The sequence below is a fragment of the Pundamilia nyererei genome, unplaced genomic scaffold (genome assembly GCF_000239375.1).
Source record: "Pundamilia nyererei isolate P.nyererei 1_Seehausen unplaced genomic scaffold, PunNye1.0 scaffold00092, whole genome shotgun sequence".
NCBI lineage: Eukaryota > Metazoa > Chordata > Actinopteri > Cichliformes > Cichlidae > Pundamilia > Pundamilia nyererei.
This window is the reverse complement of record NW_005187493.1, coordinates 612,467-638,012: the sequence shown is the minus strand read 5'-3', so window position 1 is coordinate 638,012 and position 25,546 is coordinate 612,467. Positions and strand designations below refer to the sequence as shown.

The window sequence follows — 25,546 nt, the reverse complement described above, 5'->3', positions numbered from 1 at the left end:
ACAGGACAGAAAGAAAAATGAGAGAAACAGCACCACCCGAGGGACACAGGTTTGCACACATGCGAAAGCACCCATACATTTAACTCGGGCACCTGTGTGCTGAAACACAGTACATAGATACACAGGGGCACAAGAAAAAAAAGGCACTGCCAGCAGGAACAGCTCAGGCTTTGGGTGGTGGCGTTAAAAGTAAGAAAAAACAAACACACAAACAGTACAGAGGGACGCATGTGCTCATGGACAACAGGCCTCGTGTATCAGTACTTTTATGCACTAAATGAAGAAGCATAAGAACTTCTCAAGGTTGAATGTTTTCTGTGATGCATGCACTCCAGATGTTTTAGCAGCCAGCTAATGTGCAGTTAGGATCCGTTACATTATACGTGCACTAAATGCACATCTTTGTAAGTGAGGCCCAATGATGGAGCGCTGTTGACAGACACACTCATTTTAAAACACTATTCACATGATCCTCACTGCCCTAAATGAGAGTGCAGACACACGCGCACACAGACGCACACACACACAAACCAACCAGCAGGAATGATACCTAAAAATGTTCATTTCAACAGTTAAGTTAAACCTTGTCACTCTTTTTCCAGTGTCTACATAATTCATATGCATTGCAAACACATCATTGGTACATCATAGCCATGTTCATGAAATTTATATATTATTATTTCCTCTTTTTTTTTTTAGGTTGGAAGGCAGGTAGATTCAAGAAAACCTAAACGCATGCCCAGCCCCAGATGTTTGGACCATCATTAACCTGCGTCTACTGTAAATGTGCAAAACAGAATCAGTTTTCCTCACATACACCACCTTTAATTGAACAAACTTTTGTCTGTAATCGCTTTAATCACTCTCGGCAGATGTGCCCCCTCTCTAAGCTTTGGCATCAAAGTCCTGTAACATTTAATATACAACTCCATCAGTGTACATAAAGTGTGTCGATAAAGGTTTGTGGTTCACCTCCCTCGGCAGGCTTTTCTCCGCAGGTGGGGTTCATGCAGTTTGCAAGTGGAATTCATGCAAGTTTGATTGCGATTAAAGTGAGAGGGGAAATGGAAATTATATGACAGTTATCATCTTGGAACATGTCTGGATTATGTGTATGTTTTGCAGGAGCATGGAGAAGGGTGCCAACTGGGTGTGGCTGAAGAAGCACTGACTGAATTTAGCAAATAAGAACAGATAAGCAGGGGCTAAAACGAGCTTGTTCTACGTGGAACAGGGCTATCTTTTTCCTCCTTTAGCTTTTCTCTGTTCCCAATTCATGCTCCCTGAGAAAAAGCCCAGAATGGATCTCGCTTTCTTATACCCGTTCTGAGATTTCGAAACTCCTTAAGAAAACATTTTCTAAGGAGAAGCACGGGTTGCCAGTACTTCAACTCCCACCCTAAATACCTCCCTTAGAACTCCAGAGAGATAAAATAGCACATCTGCTGATAACTGATATATCATTTCCAGGAACAACACAGTATGATTGTCCTTCCATCCCTGCATGATGCAGAAAAAAAGTAATCATGCCTACTGTTCTAATCCTAAGTCTATGTGCAGGGAAGATGAGCTCAGACTCATGCATAAGTAACACTTGCAGTAGCAGCAGCAGCAGCAGCGGTAGCAGAAGAAGAGGGAATCTTTACAAACACCACTTATTATGAAAATCTATCAGTCTCAACTCGAGTTGAGTTACAGTACAGATCTTTCTGTGTGTATGTGTGTGTGTGTGCAAGCGTCCTTGGCACTATTTGTCCCATCAGCTAGAAGACAACACACACTCTGTAGCTTTTTACAACGCTTTCGACTCCCGATCCCCTTCACAAGGAGGCGACGTATGAGGGGTTGTGGTGGCGGTGAGAGGGGCTCATATGCGTCCTGAGAAAGGCTATGCAACCACGTGTGAACATGTGTGCACGTCCGCGTGTATATCTGGAGCTCCAAGAAAAGCTAGTTCGGGCTCTGCTCTGCGAATAGATCTCGAAGGTGTCGGAGTTCAAAGGGTCAGTCTCTCCCTGGGTTAAAGCCATGACGTTATGTGTGACGGGGGTCAGGGGGTATGTTGTTGAAGGGCCTGCTGTAGTTTCTTTCGGTAAACAGTGTATTTTTGCTCCACTGCTCTAATGCGCTCCGCCTCCTCTTTCTGAAGGATGACCAGGAAGTTTTGAAGCTCGGGGACAGAGAATGCATGCCACTGTGGGATTAGGAGGGAAAAGAGAAGGAGCAGATTTATAACACTTCTGGAGGCACTTACCCTCTTAACATTTGCAGCTTAGTAATAAACTTATGCATGTTTTTTTGCCTTCTCACCTCTACTTCTCCGGTCTGATTTTCCTTAAGCACAAAGCTGAGCTGCTCTGGATCTGGTCCCGCAATCAACCTTAGAAGAAGAGGGTGGTCAGAGAGAGGAAGCTTCTGGAAGAGGTCTGCAAAAAGAAAAACATAGCGTTGATATCACCAGTTACTTTTCTGGAAACCACGCGAGCTAGCGGCTGCACATGTGTTGTCCTCACCCTGTCCGTCGCGGTGCGTCTGCCTGTACAACGCAAACTTGCGTGGATCGTCCAACACCATGAACTTCTTCAGCAAGCCCTTGATGACCTCTCCTGTGGTGGTTTGAGAGCTGATGTGGAGCTGCTTCACACTGTCGCTTGGTAGATAGAAGGACGTTCTCGTCTCTGAATGCTCAGAGTCTGTAGCTTCCTGCTCCTTCGGCGGAGCTTGGAGGCGGTCGCTGACCTGCTTGGACGCACCGTCTGAGGCTGACGGGTCCACGCCATGGACGGTGACTGGTCGATTGAGCCTCAGGTGGACTTTAATGAAGCCTGTGTATGAGCCGTCTGAAGCCTACAGCAAGAGAGGGAAAGGTCGTGCATTAATGTGTGCAAAGTAACAAAATGCACCCTAATGATGCTGTTTAGGATCTAATGTCCACCAAACTTGTGGTGGTTTAAGATCTTTCAATTTATAGACAGGTTAATGCAGTGAAACATGGAAATTAGGAAAATGTGAAAGATGTGTTTTTTTCTGAACTTAACAAAAGATAGTTTTTTTTTTAAAAATGAATCTTTAGTTACAGTTATGATTTTTTTTCTAATATAAGTGGAAAAACATGACAGAGCAGTTAGTTATGAAAGACCTACTGCATGAAAATTCACAGGCCTGTCAAAAAACAAACAACAAAAAAACCCACCAACCAAAGCACTCTAACATGTTCAATCTTGTTTGCATAGTTCATGAGAAAAATGTTTCTCGCGGGCAGCAGCCACTTCCTGGTGCATTGCTATTCTTGTGATGTTGCAGACCAGCAGACCAAAATGAACTTTGAATGGTCCCAGGTGTTTGCACCTGTAAGCTAAGTTAAATCAAGGCTTCCAACAGGGAAGCAATTTTTATCATCTCTTTTCTGTTTTTCAAATCATTCCCGTACTTTGTTTTGTTTTTGTTTTTAACAGTTAAAAGCTACATATATAAAAGTGTGTTACTTTATTTGATCAAACTAAGTATTCCGAAATACTATTCCTAATTTAATATTTTACTTTCTACACTACATCCAGGTTTGTTTGGTTGTTTTTAATATGTGTGCATTTATGAAAAAAAAAGGGAAGCTAAAATAATAAGGTTTCATTGTGACTTTGAGACTGAATAGTGCAAATTTACAAATTTGTTTAAAAAACAAAACTCTCACCAATTTCATTCCATTTTCTGTGACTTGAGCGTTATACGCTTCAATCCTGGCCCGCACTTCTTCCACTGATAGGTCTTTTGTCGCTCCCTTCTCTTCTTCCTTTGCTGCATTCTGCTGTGAGGCAAAGAAAAAATTATTATCAGCACTGCACCACTGTCGCAAGTAGCAGGAATGTTTTATCTTTAACCAGCAGATGGTGCCGCTTCAATCTATCCAGAAAAACAAAAAAACGGTCTAATAGTCTTTGCTCAAGTTTCTGAAGAAAGATGAACCACAATCAGGAAAAACCCTTTCACCTTCCACACAGACTTGCAGACCTAGTGGGTGTCATGCTTGGCTCACAAATTAGACTAAAGAGAATCTAGGCCAGTTCCTGCAGGGTGGTCTCTCTTGACACTACCCTGCCCTCCATCTTTGCCATCCTCACACAGAAAAAGCTGACTCTGACTGCAGCTGATGGGCTTTGAATACGCGCTAAAGCATAGTTACACTAGCCCGCAGCTCTGCACGGGGACAGGAAATGTTGTGAATGGAGCTAATCGTGCATTCAGCATCTCAGCGCAAGAATATTGACAGCTTTGCCTCCCTCTTACTCATTTCCCTTTGTGAATAAGGATGAGAACGAGAGAGAGAGAAAGGAAGGATGCAACGAAAGGAGACGAGGGGGAGTCAAAGAGTGGGAGGCAGCGAAAGAAGGGGTAAGGAGTGATGAAAAAGCGGCTGCTGAGCCAGCCTTAGCAACACAGAGTTTGACTAGGTTATTTATAGTACAGTGGGATGCATCCTCTCTATCTCACAATAGCTTTTTTTTTTATTTATGTAAAATTTCCTCCCTTCTACTTGTTCGTTTGCATTTTCCGGGGAGGTGGGAGAGAGAGATTATGTGTCTTTGTGTGTGTGAGAGAGAGAGAAAATGTGATGCAGCTATGGTTTCTAGAGGGAAGCCCTCAGGTTGAAGATGAAGTCACTGTTTCTTTTTTCAATGGAAATGCAATAAGTGCACCCTTATGGTAACAAACGACACAAATAAAAGGACCCATTCTGGCTAAAACTGGGCATCTGGCAGGGGAAACGCTGCACTGCTTATTCTTTTTGTTGCTCTTCTTATTGCGCTACCAGACTCTGCCCAATTATAGTCCCACAATTCTGTAAAAATGCCAAAGTTGCAGCAGTGCAGCAGAATGAAGGTGGCGCCTTTGAGAATAAAATGTTTTACTAATTAGGACCCAAATACGAGTGTTTTTGCCTCATATCTGGATCATGAATGTAAGCATCTCTGTCATGAGGGAATTTGAAGCCTTCTGTTCTGCATCTCACAAGACCCATAAAAAGCCACTGAGTTTACTGACCCAGCTGCATTCATAAAAACATAAATAAAATAAAGAGCACATTGTGCAATCCAAGGTTAGGAAAGGAATCTGAGGGATACGGAGGAGCGGACTCGTATCGAGAATTCCGTGCAGTGGAAAGCAACAAAATGCAAAGAACCTCGCAGGAATTCCTGTGTTTGTATGTGAGTTTATAAATGTATCAGAAGCAGTGCCCTGCCCTGCCTGTCTGCATACCAGCGAGAGTGATCAGAGGACAATAGAGCCGGACAATAGTACAGTTTTCGCTCCTGTGAGGTCGGCAAAAGCCCTGACTGTGACCGGGTCGCAGAGGCGCACAGAGTCTGCAGAGGCATTCCAGGAAAACACATCTGATGGACTTGCACTGTAGATTATTGGCTCCAGAGCTAAGTGTTTCACTACATTAGATAGTTAGATATCTTTAGACTGTAAGTGCTTGAAAGTCTCTTAGCCAATGTGCAAGCACACTTCCATCATCTAATGCATACATGTAATAAGTTATCTGATTATACTGTCTCAGTCTCATATGAAACAATCAGCTCTTGTTGCCATGTTGGTTTTTAAACGCTCCTGTTTTCATAATTTAGATACCACACTTTTACCACATACACAGCTTTTATTATGCTACTTGATTGAGCTTCACTGTGTTGGCGAGGGCGCTTGAGGCAAACCTGAAGCAACTCAAATTTGTTCTTGTTGCTGAATGCATGTGTGAATGTGTATCTAAAAAGCATGAAAAATATAAATAAAATATCTCTGACTGTTACATAAGAGTCTCTCACATACACAGACACAGAGACAGTCCCTCCAAGGTGACGCAGATAAGTGTTGATGCTCTCACTCTTGTGAAGCTGGACAAGAGGTTTTACGACTGCTTGAAATATCACGGGAGTGTAGTCGATATGAAATCATGTATCACACCTGTCTGTGTGTATAACCTGACCAGCTTTTTAACTCAAACTTGTAAGACCGACAACATGACGAGTGATGAGCGTTTTCACAAAAATACAAACATTTTGAACAGTGTGCGATGGTCACATGCAATCACATACATAAAATACACACATGGACCTATGCACACGCAAACTGTCAGCAGTTTGTTTCAGAGCGCTGTCTTTACAGGGTCAAGTGTCAAGGAGAAGTGCAAGCTGATTGTATTTCACAGCCCACAGAGCGCTGTGTGTGTGCCATCACTGCCAGCAGTGCAGGTCTGTGCATGAGTGTGCACTCACACAACAAACGCACACAAACCTAAGCACCAGCATCAAAATAGATTTACTACCACAACTTATTGCATTTTTTTATGATGACTGAAACTGCAGATATCTACGGTTGTTGTTCGTGGTCTCACTGCGATGCTAATTTAGAGCAGGATTGTAGCTCAGTTTTTAATATGTTGTATGTTTGAGTGCAAGCAGTAACAATCATCTGTGCAATGACTAACTAACACGAGAGCTACAGTTGATTCAGCTGGTTTGGATTTAGCATCACTTGATGCTCTGGACTGGGCCCCACAGGTAGCTAGGTGGCTAATAAGGCAAGCTACGTGACACAGTAACACTTGGTTGTACACTGAAGAAGTGAGAGATTTCACGACAGGTTGATGTGTTTGGATCATATCAGAGTTTCTATTAGCTAAGATAATGTAGGAGGAAGTAATAGACACAATATTCTTGTTTTATTAGCATAACACGGTCTGTTTCTGAATAAAAGGTTACAGGTTTCCGGGTGAATATCAGTGTTATAACTCATTTATTTGGACCATACCAGAGAAAAACACACACACACACACACACACACACACACACACACACACACACACACACACACACACGATGGCTGGCTAATCTGGAGCAAAAGGCTCAGCTCTGGAAATAATTCATAGATAAAAGAGTACATGAACTCCATTCAACTGTTTGGATGAATATGTGTGTGTTTGTGTGTGTACCTAAATGCAAACACAATCATAGAGTAAGCTTTGCCTGCACAGTGACACTTCAGTTCAGTTCCTTATGCACAAAACTTATGATAATGTCTCTATTTACAAGATGCATCTCAGATCTTTGCATACTCCTTTTCCATATTCAAACACGAGGATAAACAGAGCACTTTGCTCTTTAAAGACGCACTGCCCCACAGGGCTGCATTTAACGCAAGCACACAATTCAGTTTCTATTGGGTATGTAGACTAGCTACCATGTTGTCTAGCTAACAGTGCTACTACATTATAATTCATATAATATTTCTTGGTTACAGGGCGTCGGGGTCATCAGTCTCAATCAGCTGGCAGCTTCTGTTCTCTCAGATCAGGCAAGTCAGCCTCCTTAGGCTGTGAGCCTGGCTGCAACCCTAACTCCACAACCTGACAGCACAGCTGGTCAATTATTCAGAGATTATACCTTCTCCAAGTCAGACACCAAAGGCAGCACAAGGCAAGGACAGCAAAGAAGGGGGATGAGCAGGTTTTACATGAACACCAACTGTCTGTGTTGGTTTGTCAGGCCGCCTCCCACTTCCTGGTTCTCTTTTCTCTTTTTCGTCTATAGTATTGACAGCGCTGCTTTTCTTTCAAGTGCTACTTTAAATACTTTGGTTATGGTTTGTTACACAATCAGGTCACTGAATGTACAGTAGAGCTAAACTAAATCTCAGGAAGTGTGAAGACTGCCAGTAAAACCAGCAATGGGTTGCTATGGTAACTAGAAAAGTGCAGTTAAACAGTATACACCTACACACACACACACACACACACACACACACGCAGGCTTGCTCTCGTGCAAAAGTATCAGCTTTGCCTCTATGGAAACCTCTCCACTCCCACACACTGTAGAGAAGAAGCCTCCATGAAATCAGTCTGTTAAAAACAAGCAAACCTGACAAGCCAGCAGATCAACGTTGAACAATACAGCTGTATTACAGTAACCCCTTCCTACTTTCTCACACACACACACACACACACACACACACACACACACACACACACACACACACACACACACACACCTAGAGGCCTACTTAACCATGCACAAACGCCACCGCTTCCTCTCCTAACTTCTCCTTTTTGGATAAAAGTTTTGTTTTTTTAAATATAGAAAAAGTGCAGTAGAGTTTGTTTGCCGGCACGATTGGCGCACTGACTGAGCTTGCTCTGATATTAAAATTTCAATTATCAGGTTGACTGTACTCCTGATTCTGTACCTTAGTTGTTTGCCTAGGCTTGCGGAAGAACGAGGTCTTGGCTGTGAAGAAAGTGAAGTCCTCGCTCTCGTCATCCAGGCTGCAGTACCCACTGCTCATGCTGTTACTGCTGGTCATGGAGGGGGTCAGCACTGTGTTGACGGTCATGGAGAGGTCCGAGGACAGCCTCTGGCACCAGAAAAGCACCAGAGTAGCACGTTGGCAGCTCGAGGAAGCGATGGGTTGTCTCGAAGTGACGCTTGGGCACAGTCAGAGTCTACACGCGTACAACTGCCCTTTACTCATCCAGAAATAGTCTGCGCTCCTGTGCTGATGCATCCAGAGGGTTTAGATCCCACCTGCGAGGGCGAAACAGGTGAACTCTGCTTCGATTCGGCACTTTGGGTGCTACCGGAGAGACGACCAGGAAATGCAAGAGCGAGCAACAGACGTGTCACTTCCTCCTGTCATGCGTGTGAGTGTGTGTGAGAGTCACAAACAGGCCATTCTGTATGTGCACCTGAGTATTCTCAGCTAGACATACAGACACTTTTACGCAAAGCTTGTAACTACCTCACACGCACGCACAAACGTAGGCACACGGCGGAGTGATGGAGTCAGCTTACAGACTGGTTTCAAGTTAAGCTCGCTCACCTGAGAGCACCTGTTATGCCCACAAACACACACTCGTTAAGGCATGCATGCAAGCAACACCACATCCTGCTTTGATCCTGCTCTGTGTCTCTGTGAAGACCCACTGAGAAGGAGCGAATAACAGTCCAACTAAAGTCCCTCATGCACAACCAAGTCAATTATGCTGGCATTTATTTGTGTAAGCATCCATCCGTCCCCAGGGTCTTGGGTAAATAGCAGCAGCAGAGCTCCTCGACTGCAGAAACGAGATGCTCACAGATCCCCTGCTACCTCCTCTCTGCTCTCCTTCCCATCGTTTTGACAATGTTACCAAAAAAAGGACAGAATCCTCACACTCAGCTCCTCTCTTTCTTATCCTCTCCCTCTTCTCTCAGCCTGTCTTTGCACCAGCTTCACCGCCTCACTCTCTTGCAACCTTGCTCAACCATCTGTGGTTGAGCGTGTTATCAGTCTGCAAGCGCCCTCCCCCTTCTCCCTCCACTCTCTCTCCCTCCCTCTCTCTCTCTCTTCCTGTAAGCGACTGCACCCTGCAAAGCATGGCCACTTCCTCTCACAGAGGGGAAAGAGAGAGGTATGTGTAAATAGAAAGAAATGCTGATGAGTGAGAGATATGAAGGCCCGTAGCTTCTGTATGACATACAAAACACGAGCACAAACAGGAAGCAGCACAAAAGCCGGGCAAGATGGCTGCTCTGCAACTGATATTTGGGTGCAGCGTGCGACGGTTGACTGGAAACCATCATAACCGCCGTAAATGTCACTTTTATGTAGAACCATCCCGACTCTTAATTTGTCAGCACCGAAACACAGGCAGGGACCGACACAGTACTACAACAAAAAGGTGCACAATCATTGCTGTTTTGGTGATGAGGGATAGGCTTATGGTGCCCACAGAGAGAGAAAGAAAATGAAGAATGATGGCTGTTAGCATAGAGATTACCGTGACCCCTAACCTCAGAGCGACCCTACAACCTGCCCTCTAACTCTGGCAGCGACCCCCTTGCCAAAAAGCAGCCGACGCTTGCTGCTGCTGAGATTGATGTGCCCATCTGTCTGTCGGCTGCTTCAGTGCATGTAGCAAGATTTTAAAATCACACAATAAGCTTTGGGAGAACTGTGGCATGCACCGACAGTGTGTCAGCCTTTTACTGGGGTGTTTTTCATCAGGTTTAAGTCAGCTGATGACTGATAACCTGCAGCTCTGCTCCTCGCTTCCATCAGCGTAATCAGTATAGGAGAAGAGTGCTAGCAGGGGGTGCTGCACACAAACTAGAACACACACACTACTGGTCTCAAGTCGATGAAACCTGGTCAGCGTGATGATCCTTTGTATGGCTGCAGCAGTCTCCGTCCATATAGGGCAAAAGGCGATCAATTTCTGCTGATGTACACACAAAAAGGACTCGTACTAACCACACACATGGTTACAGTTATAAAACAGAGCAATGGAAAAAAGGGGGCTGCAGGAAACAAAGTGTCGTCTCTCCTCTAGCCATTCAAGAGGCTTTGTTTGAAGCACACCAGTCACTAAGTTCATATGCCACTAAAACTGACATAATCTTTTAATGCTGACATGCTGACTAATGGCCTAAATGTAAAATACATAAAAGCAATTTTGTCGTTATTGTTTTGTTCATGTGTAGCTGGACAGATGACCTGAATGTAGGACACCAAGGCAGATGAAGTAAACACAACAGGAACCGGTAATGGCGATTACAAAAACACAGAAACACAAAGTCCAAACAGCAGCAAACCAAGAATCCAAAATAAGAGCACAAGAAGCATAAGGAATGCAGGGGAAAAGCACTGAGCACAAACAAAGGGAAACACAAAGTCCACATGGACAGATGAAGACAGGGCTATTAACCCTCCTATGAGAATTTCAGTTTTGATTTTGTTCTGGGGTCTTTAAACACATCTTTCACTAGTTTTCTTTCCAGTCTTTGAAATCTTTTGCTTCCTAACTCTGCCAGGCTCGTTCTGTACCGTGTGGCTCTCTTCAGTTCTTGACACTTTTTGTGACAACTTTGTATATCTCTCTCTTGTTATATGAGCATCAACAATTCTTTTTCTCAAGTCTAAACTGATGTCTTTTGCTTTTGCCAAATAGAAATAATTTATAATTTCTAAAGAAAACTAGTGTTTGTATAAAATAGGAGCTGGTGTGATGAAAATCCCTTGCTCTACTAAAAATAGCACTTGGGAAAGTTTGACCAAAAAAAAAAAAAAATTCATAATGATTTTGTCCTCTGGGGTTAACTGCAAAATGAGACACTGGTAGGGACAAGGAGCGGGTGAAGTAAACAAAGCACATATAAAACTAATGAAAGGCGAGCAGACAATCACAAAGAAAGGAAAGCAACAAAAACAGGAAGTACATAAAACAACACCACACATGAGAAAATAAACCTTCAAAGTAAAACAGGAAATAACTGAAAGACAAATAAATAACAAACACGCTGAAACAAGGAAAATGATGCTAAACATGATGCACGGAAACAAAATTACACCAGAAACAACTAAAAACTAAGGGAAACAACTGGGACTGTGGCATTTATGTTCCACTAGAGATTTTGATTGAAACCAATAGAGAACAAGTGGTGCTATTGGATCAAACGACAAACACACTTTGCTCCAATTCTGTGCACGCTGTTTTGATCGCATTACTCTCTATGCATTCGCTCACACTCGCTAGATGACCTCGGGACATAAGAGGAGCTGCCAACATTTTGCTGCAGGCCTGCTTGGTTAGCCAGAGTACTCTTGTGCCTGATATCTGTGTGTCTGTGCGTGTGTGGATGGACCACATCGCGTGGGTGACTGTGGATGGCATGCCAAGAGCAGCACACTCACAATCTTATAGGTCCCTAAACACAACCATGTGCTTACACAAAGAGTGAATGAGGCACTATTTTGAGGATGGATTTTACGTAACTACTGTATCACTTGGACGCCTCCGGACTTGTACAGTAGGAGAATAGGAAAAAAGGCTAAAAGCTGAAACTTTGAATTTCAAGTTTAAAACTGTTGATTTCTTCTTTATATAGGTTACTGACTTACCATCATCCATGGATACTAAAAATTACATATTCCTTTAACATCTAAAAACTCTGATATAGAGCAAGCAACAAATAAGGTTCCTGTACACAGAGTTAGTGCTGTGGACAAGGAATGTCCACTAATTGCAGTGTGAGTGGTTCTCCGGCTCCTCCTGTCTGTATGCCGAACTGATAAAGTGCTTTATGGGTGTGTGAATAAAGCCATTTGAGTGGTCAATGCAACTAAAAAGCACTTAATAAACTCATTAAGCAATCCAAAAGTTAGGACATCCAGAAGCAAACCTCTACACTTCTGGAGAGAGTTGGTGGAGAGCCAAAGCTGGGAGAGAGAGGGCGGCAAGAGAAGTCATGAAAGTGGGAGAGCAGACGCTAATGTGACGTAGCATATTTTGTCCTGGGAACACTTTGTGACCAAAAAAAGCAAATGAGTGCATAAATACATTCATAAGTGGAGAGCCAAGGAGGAGAGACCGCATGCAGTCAAAGTGGAGGATGGTTATGTAAAAGTGTGGGCACGGAAGGAAAGAACTCTTCCATTACCCAGCCCTGACTCACGTACACCTCTGCTGCACACGTCAAAGTGCTTACTCTTCCTCTGTACCCCCCCAAAAATGGCACCCATTTCCTGTCATGTCTTTTAAAATACTTACCCTGAACTGAGAGGCTGTGGAGGAGCTGTGCCGTCTGGGAGAAGGAGCTTCCTTGGGCTCTCTGTCCCTCTTGTTGCAGTCAATCTGTACTTTACTTTTACACTCCAGGTGACATGTGTAGCTGCAGTCTGTTGATCACACACACAAAAACAAAACACTCCAGTCAGAGACAAGAACAGAGGCGCAGAACCGAGAGGGAACAGCAGCGAATTTAGTCATGTGGTGATTTAATAATGTGGCCCCTGTGAAAGTGTGAAATGGTGATTAGTCGCATGTAAGTTATAAATGAGACCCAGTTCTGACTTAATCAAAGGTGAAATCATGCAAAAGATCCATTTGCACAGAAATCTGGCTCCATCTAGTGGCTAAGGGCAGACTCACAGCTTATACAGTGTTAAACTGCTAAGAGATTATATGCATGTGTGTAGTGATTCAGGAAAAATGGAGGCATTGATACCTGAACATGTGCTCTAATCAAGCAACTTTACCTGATACTGACTAATTTAAGGCCCGGTGAAATCTGGCTGTCATAATATTACTGCTCAGAGAAGGGATCAGAGAAGTAAATTCCCCTCCAGTGGAACTACATTAGTCAGTCAATAACGAACATGTCACATCCATTAAAAATCAAATGCATAATGTAACACAGTTTTAATGCACCGCAACAACTGATGGCCTTACTCCATTTAAAGGGAACAAATGGTGCAATGCTGCCATTGGTCAACTCCCACCGACCGCCCAGCTAGAAAAGAATAGATTCAACTCCCCCCCCCCTTAAAATGTCCCCAAATAGTCCATCGTTGTTCTTTAATTTCTAGGTGGTTCCGCGTATGTCAGCGTCTGTTTATTTATGCCCTGCTGACTTTATTGTGGTCAGAGACTTTCCCCATTGCAACGCGCAGCCTCAGATCTCACTTCTCCTCCGCTGGTGAGATAATCCATGCACAAGGATATAGTAAAAAAAAGAAAAAAAGATTACTATTATAGAGCTGCACGGACAAAGAGAGAAGTGTATTTTGTGGAAGCTCTGAGTCAGACGCCTTTCATGGTTTTGAGCTTAAAGCTTCATAAAGGACACACAGTGGGCTATACTGCATGCGCTTGGCGAGATCAAACCTCAATCAGCATGTGTTGTTTTCTGTTACACCTCTTTGCTGCAGCTAGAGCTGAATGAGTAAGCCAGGCTGAGCCCTGCATGTTGTTTTTCTGTCTGCTGTTCTTAGAGGAGGGAGGGAGGAAAGAGGAGGGGGGGGTATCACTGCGTCTCTCACACTCAGCATCAGTAACCATAGTAACAAGCTTGTTAATGAAGCGCCTTGATGCGACTTTTGTTGTGATTTGGCGCTATATAAATAAAATTGAATTGAATTAATGACCACTGTTAAAGAGAAGGGCTTTAATGCTGTGTGTGGAGCTTTTCTTATTGGAAAATTAGCTAGCAGTTTCACATTATTATCCGCTACTGATTAAAAAAAACAGAAAGGTCTATGTGGGCATTAAAGACACTGGATAATGGTGGGCTTGCTTTTTAAAGCCGGGCTACGTGGGGAAAAAGTTTTCCCATGACAGTTTAGAAGTCACTTCAGATTGAGACGCCTCTCTGCAGTGACCTCTAAACTGCTGGTGTGTGTCTGTAGCTTCAGCAGAGAGAGAAGGACGTCAGTGCCTCAGCGGCAGGAGGGATGTGTTGAAGCGAGAGGAGAGTTCAGATAGGGGATGCTCTGCTCGTGACACTTTAGAGGTCACTGCAGAGAAAGAGAGATAGAAAGGAAGCACGCAGGGGAAGGAAAAGGAAAAACTCCTTTCCTGCCCTGCTTTTCTTCATTCACTCCCTCCATCCACACTCTGGCTGGCATTCTGTGCCTTTTTTCCTCTGCATTTGGCTACGCTTACACAGAAAAACCACTGCTGGTGTTTGGTTGGGTGACAACTTAAAGACGGACCCCACCCTTTTCTCTGATAAGTAACTGCAAAAGTTGGGACATGCTGAAAGGAAAACAGCCACAATGTAAGGGTGGAACATCTTTCCCTGCTCCACACCTACATGATACACCGCTGTCAGCAAGACGTTGTTCACCTAAACTCCACGTTATTCCCACGCTGATAGCATACCTCTGCCTCGCACATAAACAAACAAAGAATGGAAATGGCATTTCAGCGTTTTGGAGTATTTTGAAAATTCACAGAAGTGTTCCTGTACAGGTTTCAGCACCTTCCTTATCCCATTCTTTTGAATTGTTTGAGCTCAGGTTTTTCTTGTATGTTCAGGGTAAATGTTAAATGTTTGAGCGTCTGCTGGCATGCTGGTGCATGCAGGCCTGGTATTACATGAGACTCCTTCAGATGAGTGCTAATGAGCAGGTGGAAAAAAGAGTAGCAGCAGATCCAGTGAACCAGAGGGTTTCTGAAGGTCATGCAGGCGTGCTGACGTACGCACAGGCAGAACAGAAAGAGTAAGTAGGAGAAGAGTAAGCACTTTTCTTGTGTGAGTTTTCTAAGTAATTGCAGTTGAATGCAAATTGACCCCACCAGCCCCGAGCTCCTCGCTGGGACTTGCAAAAGGGGCTTTCCACTTTCTATTCTGGAAAGTACAGTGCACTCTTACGCCGTCCACTCAGTGGAGAAGTTCCTCAATCTTAAATAGATTCCACCCTGCTGGAGTTTTAGATTTTTGCAGTAGGAGATATTTACAAGAAATGCCATTTTACTTCCATATCTTTATGTGAAATGAGGCTGGAAACTACCTTTCAAAAAAAAACAAAAAAAAACCAAACTTCAACCACTGTCCACATTGGACTCTTCTAAAGCTGTGGGGACTTTTTTTTGGTGCTTTCTCTCCCATCATTACACGGTTCAGGATTTGAATTGTTGTTTTTCCCCCTGTAAAATACTTCTGATTAAATGGGGATGAGGTGGAGACACTTTGCTGGCAGAGAATGCAGAGCAGGTACACGATACTCAGAAACTTTCCTGAGAATGTAGCAAAGTACACTGCCATCAGCCTAGCTTCCTTCTGCGCTATTTCTGTGCTGTTTCAACGTGAAGAAGGGCTCTGGTGTTAAGTGTCACCACGGATAGACCAGTTGAGCTTGGGTCGACAACAGCCGCTGTGAGCAGAAGGAGGACGAGCTCTGATTTGTGAAGTAAATTCTGATCTCAGAGGAGGATGAGGCTGTTTTGTTTGTTTTCATTCTTTCTGGGGGGGGTTTCTTCCTTGTTTAGTTTCAGTTGAAGTACTTTGAGACGTTCCTGTACGCAATCAAAAAAATTTGACTATGCCAAGAATCGGCAGGTAGGGCATGTGGGTGGTTGTGGTTGTTTTTTCTGCGACATGGTGGGTGTGGGAGACACAGGCGTGGGTAAAAACAGAGATTATCAGTGAGTTTTTGGCTATGGAGGATGTCTGTATGGTTCCAGATAGAAACGAGGGGGGGCATATTGTATTTACTCCTCGTCTGGCTGAGGATGAAGGGGTTACACAGGGGTTAGGTAGCGATAAAAAAGGGGCGAGGATATTAACACACTAATGAACCTGAAGGGAGCTCTGTAGGATTTAGAGTAGCTTTGGGGGTCTTTGGGGGGCCTTTAGCTAGTCTGATCCCATCATAGCTGATTTGAAGCAGTTATCCATGTTCTCCTACTGCGTAGCTGTTCTTCATCTCTCGGCACATTGGTGAATAAAAATATTACCGTTCCGTTTTTAATACTTGTCTCCATCTCTGCCTTATTCATAACTCAAACCACCCCTCCATATGCTGCCAAATCGGACATGAACAGATCTAATCTAATCCCAAATCTGAATTTAATCTGACCCTCTTACCCCTTTGACATCTGTTTTTATTTGTGTAAACAGTCATTTCATATTTCGTTCTGACATTTTTAATCTTCATCGCGGCAGAGTCTGTCTTCTCCTCTCGCAAAACTCCCATCTGCGAGGTTACAGATGCTCTGAGAATAAGCAAAACAAACAAGACAGGAAGTGGGCTTTATTTTTGTTTGTTTTTTTTAGTCTGTGTTGTGAGCTGTAAATAAATACAGCTGAATATTTTTGTGGGTAATGATTACATCGTTAGTGAATGTTTTGGAATGATGACAGTTAGGCTGCATGATAAAAAAAAACAAACAGCACATTTTTAAAAAATATGAAGTCCATACATGCATGTTGGCCCCATAAATGTCAAATAAGCAAAATTTCCATATAAAGTTATGGATCCCAACCTAACCATCACCCTACTATTAACTAAATGAGTCCATCTGAAGTGCGGTCATAAATGGATGGATGGATGGATCGATACTACATGCTAAATGAAATACAGTTACAGTAAAGCAGACTGACTGTACAGTATGTCCATATAGGGTTTATTTGAGGCTGCTTAACACATGTCCCCATCTGTTGTCACGAATGTAAAGCTTCATTCTGTGCTGACAACTGAACAAGCAGGCCTTGAGAGTTTTCCCATCATTCTATGGTGCTAATATTTCCCAGTTTCTAATTCACAAATGACTCTCAAACCTCAATAGAAGAACGTCCAGCGTAGTAAACTGCACTAAACTGTGTTCCAGTGAGGCAAAACTTTTAAAATGTGCACGACAGAAGCCTTGATAAGCCACTAATAGCTTGACTCAATGAGCGCTCAGATTTGATACTACTTGTACTTAGACTGAGAGAACAGGAAGATTTTATAGCAGCGCAATAAATTTGACACATTTTCGTAGCTATATGGTGTTTTATATGTTGTGCAGTTTCTTTTTTTTTCATGTTCTGTGTGCTAATGCTTAAAAAGTACTTTATGGTTAATGGAATGGCCTCCATTTGGCTTCTGAGCACAACCTCTGATGGGCTACGGATACACAGACCGAGCCCTGACGACGTGGTTTTAAACTGACAGAGTGCACTTTTTCTAGTTATTTCTGTAAATATGCAGTAGCGCTAAATTATAGCCCCGTGTTGGCAGGAAGAACTGTCAAAAGCCTCCCCTGATATAATTATGTAACTGTGTCTTTTGTTTCAGGTCCGTTATTATATTCTCAGCAGGTTACAGCATCTAAGAAGACGCCCCGGGGATCCTCCACCATTTATAAGACTCTTTGGCAGACAAATATAGACTAAAGATGCAGTAGAAGACAGAACAGAGGAATCCAAATTGGACAGGTTCATTCTTAAAAGGATGAATTGGGTTTCCTTAGAGGGAACACCATCCAAAAATAGCTGCTATCTGTCTGTGGCAGCTTGTACTACTGATGGTGTTTCTAAAGCTTTTGAGGCCGCAGCATGACGTTACTCAGGTGGTGCAATGATGACCTGCTCCTTGAGTCATGTTTAGTTAGGCTCTTATCAGGCTCACACAGGAGGGCGCTCCTACACCTTCCCCCAAAAGATGTGCACACACATTCACACAAAATAAGCTGAAGTTTTCTTTGTTTTTTAGTGGTGGTGGGGGTTTAAGCAGCTGCTGTCACTCCCTGGCTGAATCAATGATTCTGCAGCACCCAGCCATTTCACTCCCTGCCTCTTTTTTTTAAACCCATTCACACTTTGTGCTGATGCTACATTAGTCCTCTATTTGGAGAAAACATAGGAAAAATCAATGGCATGCAGCCTCAGGCAGGCTCACTTTAATCTCAAATTTCTGCTACAAATATGAAAGTCAATATGATAATTGACTTACAGAGGTTTTTCCAGGCAGACTGAAAATGTGGAGGTTAAGAATAAACTCTAGTTACTGTGTGCTGTACACAAAAGCACACAGGGGGTTGATCACCCGTTAGGGGTACTGACAAAGACTAACACAGCTTACCGGCTCATTTCAAAGACAGATGGCTCGGTGCGCACAATACACAAATATTTTGGCCCATGGCCGACCTCTGAGGCCAACCCAGCTCAACCTGTCTACTCATCATCTTTCCCCTTGTCCAGAGCACTGACCCTAACTAATCAACGCCCTATGTCCACGTTTCCAGGTTTCACAACTTGTACACACTCTGCGGTCATCTTGATCATCTCCATACCTGAGTTGTTAAGCAGAGATCCATTGGAGGATGATCGCCGGAGGATTCGCAAGCTGTCGCTCCAGGAGCGAGACTTGGGCAGCCTCTTCAGCAGCCGCCCCAGCCGCCGCGACACATGACCGAAGCAGGCGCTGCCAGCCTCCCCTTCCGATTCACCCGTCACCTCCTCTAGACACAGTGAAACCTGGCCGAGAAATGTCCTGCCCACCCTAACGCGCTCTGCTCCTCCAGCCCCAACTCCAGCTGCTGCCTCCCCCTTTGCCTCCTCCTGCCCTGGGACGGGAGGTGCTATCTGTGCCATGGATGGAACATGGTGGCACCATCCGGCAGGCACCGTCCTGTGTGCGTAACCCTCGCTGGAGGACCTCCTGTCCTGCCGCCGGCCGCCCCTCTCTCTCTGAGGACTGCACCAGCGCCAGCCCCCCCACTGCCCCCCTCTGCCATCCCAGCGCAGCCACTCTGCCACCGGTGCCACGCTCCGAATAAACAGCCCCCTCTCCACACGCTCTGCCACCCCTCCACCTGTACTTCTCACACCCTCCCCAGTGCTCAACCCCCTCTTCTCGCCCTACACTGTCCTCCTCGGGTCTACCCCTGAAAACAGTCGTCTTCAACCCTCAGCGTGAGGACACGAGCCCCAAATCTCTGCGGTACAACTTGTTCCTCTGTCGTCCTGCTGCTTCTCTCACCGCTGCTCTCTCATCCTCTCTTCGTCTCTCCCTCTGTCTCTGCTGCAGCACCCACACACTCCGCAGTGAAGAACGGCCAGCTTAAAGAGACAGAGACCCCCAAATGCAACCACTGCCCTAGCTTCTCTGAGCCCCTCTCTCTCCTCTCTTTATAGCAACAGGAGTCTTTCTGTCCCATCAGTGGCTGACTTTCCTCACTTCATTCAGTATCTGAAGACATCTTCAGACGTCACAGGCATCACTGCAGACACTCCCAGCGCCGTTCCCCACTTTTCTGTCTCCTCGGTTTGAAATCCCCATCATGGCGAAGAGGAAGTGAGTCAGCCATGCTGTCTAACCCCTCAACAGTGACATACTGAATCTTGTCAGTGTGAAGGATATGCTTCACCTTGTGTGCGTGTGTGTGTGTGAGTTTGTGTGGGTCGCTGTGACACGCAGTCCGTTGCTTCTTAATATGCACTGTGAAAGAGAAAGAGTGAAAGCTCCTGAGAGTTCTCGTCCTGCCCCACTTACAGAACTGAGCAGTACAAAGGAAAGCGATGCTCACCATTCTCACACAAATCCATTACATTACAAGAATTTTCATCTATTCTCACTGCTTTTTCCCCACTGAGGTGCCTGGTTTTTTGTTTGTTTGTTTGTTTTTTTAACCTGTGATGTAATGTGTGTTGCTAAAGTCTAAAATCCCCCGAATCGACCTCACCTAACAGGTTCTTGAGAATGTTTTCATTGGTCCTTACTGCTCTAACCACCTCTTCCTACACAGTCCTGCTATCAATATCCACCAAGGGCAACCTAAATATAGCCTGCTTGAACGCCCCATATACATACAGCAGAGTGGCAATGCAAAGTGAGGCAAAGACAAAACACCACACGGGTCTTTCTGCAAAAATACAACAAAACCCTTCATGTCCTACATTTCTGCTTCTATTACAGCTAAACATATTAATCACCCTGATGTGTAAAGCCTCACTGAAATGACATTAAAAATAAACAGATTATAATATAGGTGTTCAATCAAGCTCTGTTCAATACTCAAAGCAGCTTTGTACTCAGACTCAACTTGATTTCAACTTTAGACACATGAGCTCCAAAGGAATGCTTTGGATGAAGTCTTATTCAAACTATATTCAGCTCAGCGCTGGCAGAGCGCAGCAGCGGTATGCAGGGACAAGAAGGTTATGAACCATTTAACACAACCCTCCTCCCATGTTTTCTTCTTCAGTGGTGAAAAAGGCCAAAGGAAAGCAGTTGCTGAGACAAGGCCTGTACTGTGTGGACCACAGGAAGAGGTAGGATAAGGATGGAGTTCAGGGAAATAATACAGTCCCTAGACAGACAGGGGGTATGCCCCGAGGTGAAAAGTGTGTGTGTGTACACTTACACAGGCTTCCTGTTAGACAAATACAGAGACGTGTGTGGGCTCACACACTTGTTCATGAATGCTTTTGCTGTTGTCATAAATTTGAGGATCACTGACCTCTCAGGTGCTCACCTTGTCAAACAGACCTCTGACATGAGAAGCAGAGACACGCAGAATAACCGATAGCAAAGCTCACAAACGGTGGTCGAAGTACAAGTTCATGCAAACATGGCCACCGTGAACAATCTCTGAAAAACATATTGATCTAAAATAGTTGAATTACTTGAGTAATCTAGCAGTTAAATAAAATGAGGATTCAGATTCTCTGGTTGTTGCTTCAAAACTTTGGGGCATTTCAGGGGTCTTTTGTTCTTTTTCTATATTATTGCACATCATACTGTGCTGGGACAACATAACCAATGAGGAAAAATGCTAACTCTGACAGTTTTCTTTTCACTTCCTTCTGGTTTCTCTTTGAAATGTTTCGTTTCTATCCCTTCAAACTGTTTATTTAACTGAATGTACAGAGAAACATTTAAGGGCATCTCTGCAATTGTCAGTAGCCATGTTTCCTCCTCTGAGGCTCTCATAGCCCTCTTATACAGCATATAATGGCCCCAGATAACACATTAACAAATCCCAAAGCATGCTATGCTGCATTTGACACTTATAAATCAGCTTACATCTACATTAAATTGCGAATTATTCATCTGCTGCCTGAATGTTACGCTCAGGGATTAACTCCAAAGAGGTTAAAATAGCATTTAGGAAGAAACAGTGTAAATACAGACAGTGCCACATGTCTTATAGATGACCAGATCCAGCATATCAGTGTACGAGCGCCACAACAGCACGCTTCCCTGAAAGCTTTAATTAAATATTAATCTGACGTCTGATCCTGTCTGTTTGTAATCCCAGTGATTCCACTCTGGAGAGATAATCCCAGGGCTGGAGACACTCAGAGCTGAGATTAGTGGGAGTGCCCTACCCCTCCTCCTCCCTGGTATAGTGTATAGATTTACAGATGTACGTATGTATCTGCTACACACTCATTTCTTTTTAGTGTGTTTAAATTAGCATTTTATAACAAGTCGTAGTAATATGTGTAGTGCAGCGGTGTCAAACATAAGGGCTAGGGACCAGAGTCAGCCAAAGCAAAAGAAGCAGTGCATACATTTTTGGACATTTGACTGTTTTTCAGCTTTTCCTGGTGATAAAGAACTCTTCCATGGCCAGTCAAGCTAAACCAAAGGAATTAAGTAATAATAATTAAAAAATTAAATGACAGAAATGTTCCTTTTTAATCACCATCTATGGAAATATCAGTAAAGTTTTCAACATTTATCAGATAAAAAACTGAGACATGCTGTTAAAATTGTACTTCTTTTTCTTATCGTAAGATATTTTAAGGGTTTAATGTTTAGTTAAACATCTTTATGGCCCACTTAAGATCAAAGTGGGCCGTATGTGGCCCACAACATAAACTGTGTGCATGTTTTCTGCCTATAATGGTAAGGGGGGGTGTCTCCTAATGGGACAGACTAGCGCCAGTAAAGCAGCTCATAAATGTCCTGACTGTCACAGTCATCAGAATCTGTGTTGGTCTTTATGCTTTCATATGTCGTGCTCCACTGAGGCCTGATGTCACATATGGCTCATATATGTGAGTAAAGTCTTTAAGCTTTACCACAAATCACATTCTCATCCATCACCCAAGAGGCGCAATAAAGATAAAGAAAACATAAACACAGAAGAAAGGCAGCAGAAGAAAGTTAAAGGCCTGTACACCAACAGAGCAGCAGACTAGAAGACTGGGAACTCTTGGGAGATTGACAGATTCCAGTGCAGAGCAAGGCCACAACTGTCCCAGGGGTGCACGCTGCACAGCTGTTTGGGCTTCGTATGCAACAAAGCAAACACAGACAAGAGTGAGGGTGATAAATTAAAGGAAGGCCGAGCGAGTGAGGCAACCAGACAAAGATGGAGAATGATGGTTGTTTATGGTTGCAGGGCCTCTTGTCTCTCACTCCCTGTCATTTGCAGGGAGCGGGGTGCGTGCGTGCCGTTTCTATTTTGGCAGTCACGGCTGCATTTCTTCCACCGCAAAAATACCTTAAAATGCCTACATTTGTATTGCCTGCTGAACTTCACGGCTGTTCACCGCATTCACCTCAGATGTCTTCTGATAAGAGAGAGCAGATGTACAACTAATTGGTTTTATCCATGAAGAGAGTAATTGTGAAGGGGAGTGAAAAAGTTAGTGAAGTTTTTGAGATGTAAAGAAACTGTGTGTTTTGTGTGTGTGCATGTTTCTGTGGGTATATATGCTCCAGTAATCTTTCTGCTCTTGCCTCAGTGAGCTCTTGCTGATAGCACACTAAATCAGACAGCTCGGCAGTGCCGGCAAACTTGCACTCTTTTTCCTCCATCCCTCTCTCTTGTGCACTCTCTGCTCTTAGCTCTTTGTCTCTCCTGATTCCCGTCACTTGCCATCACCCACTGTTTGCAACCACATGCCATCCTTTATTTTTCTCCGTCATTTCCTCCTGGTTTTGTTTCACTGTTTGTTTGTTTTTTAACCTGCTTCATTCATTATCCCTCCCTTTCCAATCATCCTTTATCCTGCCTTATCTCACACTACTCTGCAGCTCCAACCTCGCCATGACAAACTACTGCTGACACAATGCCTGCTCAGCAGCCGCATACACTCAAACACACACACACACACACACACACACACACACACACACACACACAGAGGATGAACGCATGTGCAGTGAGTGTGCAGAGAAGCACAAAGGTACCTCAGGTTGAGTTCTAGTCCAAACTGTCTGTGACAGAGCCATGCAGATATGTTAGGAGTGGCATCATCAGATGCTGCTTTCTGTCTCTGAACACATTCTCACATCCCCACAGCATCAGACTGATGTATTTAATATATTGTCCCCATTAAATGTGTCTGAGCAGACATTTCCACTACTCAGGATTTCACCAGTACACCACTGTGGATTCCATCTCGCCCTCTTTCTCTAAGTCTGGTAGCAAAGTGGGAACTCTGGGAGGCACAGCTGCAGAACTAGATAAAGCTCTTTCCGTGGAAGGATTTTGGCTGCCTGTGGTGAAAAAATCTTTGGAAATGTCCTTCCCTGTCACTCCAAGTCACTCACAAAGGCACATGCACAATTTTTGTGTGTTTGTCTGTGTGTGTGTGTACAAACACACAACCACAGCTATGGTTTGGCACCCAGCTACAACGTGCCCTTCATAAAAACTGCGCTGCAGGAACAAGACGCGGATCTTTAATTCAAAACACTCTGCATTCACGTGCGCAGTCTGTTCCACGATGTCTCGTGTGGGGAAATGAAACAGTAATCACACAAGTGAATGAAGCAGGTATACACCGAGTGTGTGGCGTGGCACCACATAAGCCTATAATCACTCATTTCCACGGGGAAAGAAAAAAAAGCAACTCACTTGCAGTAGCCTGCTTTAACTACTTACTTTGACATTTGAGTGCCTCCACAGTGACCTGCCGGCTACACGCGTCACACCAGTCCTGCTTAACGGGCTTGGCCTCGAAACGGTGTCCTTCACCCCTTTCCGTCTTCACCCGGGGGTCCGTCCCCTGAGAGAAGATGGACCAGGCCTCCATGCGGTGAGGTTCGGGACGAGCCAGCTTCACCACTCCGGTTCTGCCCTGCGTAACCCGCTCCAGTGGAAGACCGCCGCTTTTCCCTGGCGCTGAATGCCGCAAGGAGATGCTCTGACGTCCGCCGTCTCCGTTCACAGAGTCTGCCTGCGTCGCGCTCCGATGCCGGTGCAATCTTTTATGTCCACTCGCCAGCGATTCGCTCGGTATGACATTAGTGCCCGGTCCCTTCAGCGAGGAGCTCCTCCGACCCCCGCGGGCGGTGTGCTTGGCGTGACAGTCCATGTAGCTGTTGCTGCTGCAGTCGCCGGTGATGTGCCCGTTGTGACTTTGCCGTGCCCCAGCGGCGGTGCCCGCGCCGCTGTCCCGCTGCTGCTCCGGGCTACGTGGCGCAGAATGGGCGGACGGAGCCCCGCATCCTTCACCGGGCATCATTCCTCCTCTCACCACCGTCCCTGTGTCTCCTCCAGCAGTGACAGACACATCTTCCTCCCCGCTCCCTGAGCTTCTCCTGAACATCTCCCAGGACTTTTTCCTCGGCAGGATGGTTTTCTTTCTGCCACCGAGCTGCCCGAAGAACTGCGGACCCGGCTGCTGCCCCACCACACTCACAGACGCCATTATCCTGTCAAACCCCCTCCTGTAAGCGCGTGTGTTCGTCTGTTTGAGGGGTGTCAGTGTGCGTGTTTTCACTCCGTGCCCTGACTGTAAACTCAGCTCTCCCCGCCGTGTCACGCCTGTAGTAGTGACGCAAGGGAAACGACACTTTTAAAGCGCGAGCGCGCTTCCCCAAAGACACGAGGGATAGTAGGGCGCATGAATTTCTGTTTAACGTTTTAGCACGCTAACCAGCCCGCATCACTGGATGATATTGAACTTGATGACGAGTCAGTGAAATTTGTTTTATTCCAGCCGGCCACTTACTGTAAATGAAGGGAAAGCAACAATCTCCTGAAACCAGAAAATGCGTTTCTTAAAGAATCACAGTTCAGGGATATGCAGAGAAATACCACGGACTGGATGTATAATGAAACGAATAGCTTAAAAATGATAAATCTTCTTATTTAAATAGTCCGTTTCAAGTGGGTTTTTTTGTTTTGTTTTGGTGTTTTTTGTTTTTAATGGGACAGCAAATTAAAGGCCAAGATATTTGACATGCCACACGTTTACCTCAATTTTATTTTATTTTTTCTAAAAAAAGTGGAATTACCACCTCGAGATTGTATGCTTCCGCCATCCAGTCAAGTTCTGTTTATGCT

General features: G+C 44.5%; 1 protein-coding gene across 2 annotated transcripts; it reads right to left on the bottom strand.

Moving 5' to 3' along the window:
- Positions 1-6: 6 nt before the first annotated feature.
- Positions 7-25,059, bottom strand: rassf5 (Ras association domain family member 5). 2 transcript variants are annotated; one of them, XM_005739458.2, is made up of 6 exons: positions 24,140-25,059; positions 12,578-12,705; positions 3,689-3,802; positions 2,514-2,847; positions 2,311-2,426; positions 7-2,194 (listed from the first exon to the last, which is right to left on the bottom strand). In XM_005739458.2, the coding sequence occupies exons 1-6, from the start codon at positions 24,906-24,908 to the stop codon at positions 2,051-2,053; spliced, it is 1,605 nt and encodes a 534-aa protein (XP_005739515.1). In that variant the 5' UTR covers positions 24,909-25,059; the 3' UTR covers positions 7-2,050. The 2 variants fall into 2 exon arrangements, with proteins under 2 accessions (XP_005739515.1, XP_005739516.1); XM_005739459.2 differs by having other exon boundaries at positions 3,689-3,799.
- Between the last annotated feature and the right edge of the window lie 487 nt (positions 25,060-25,546).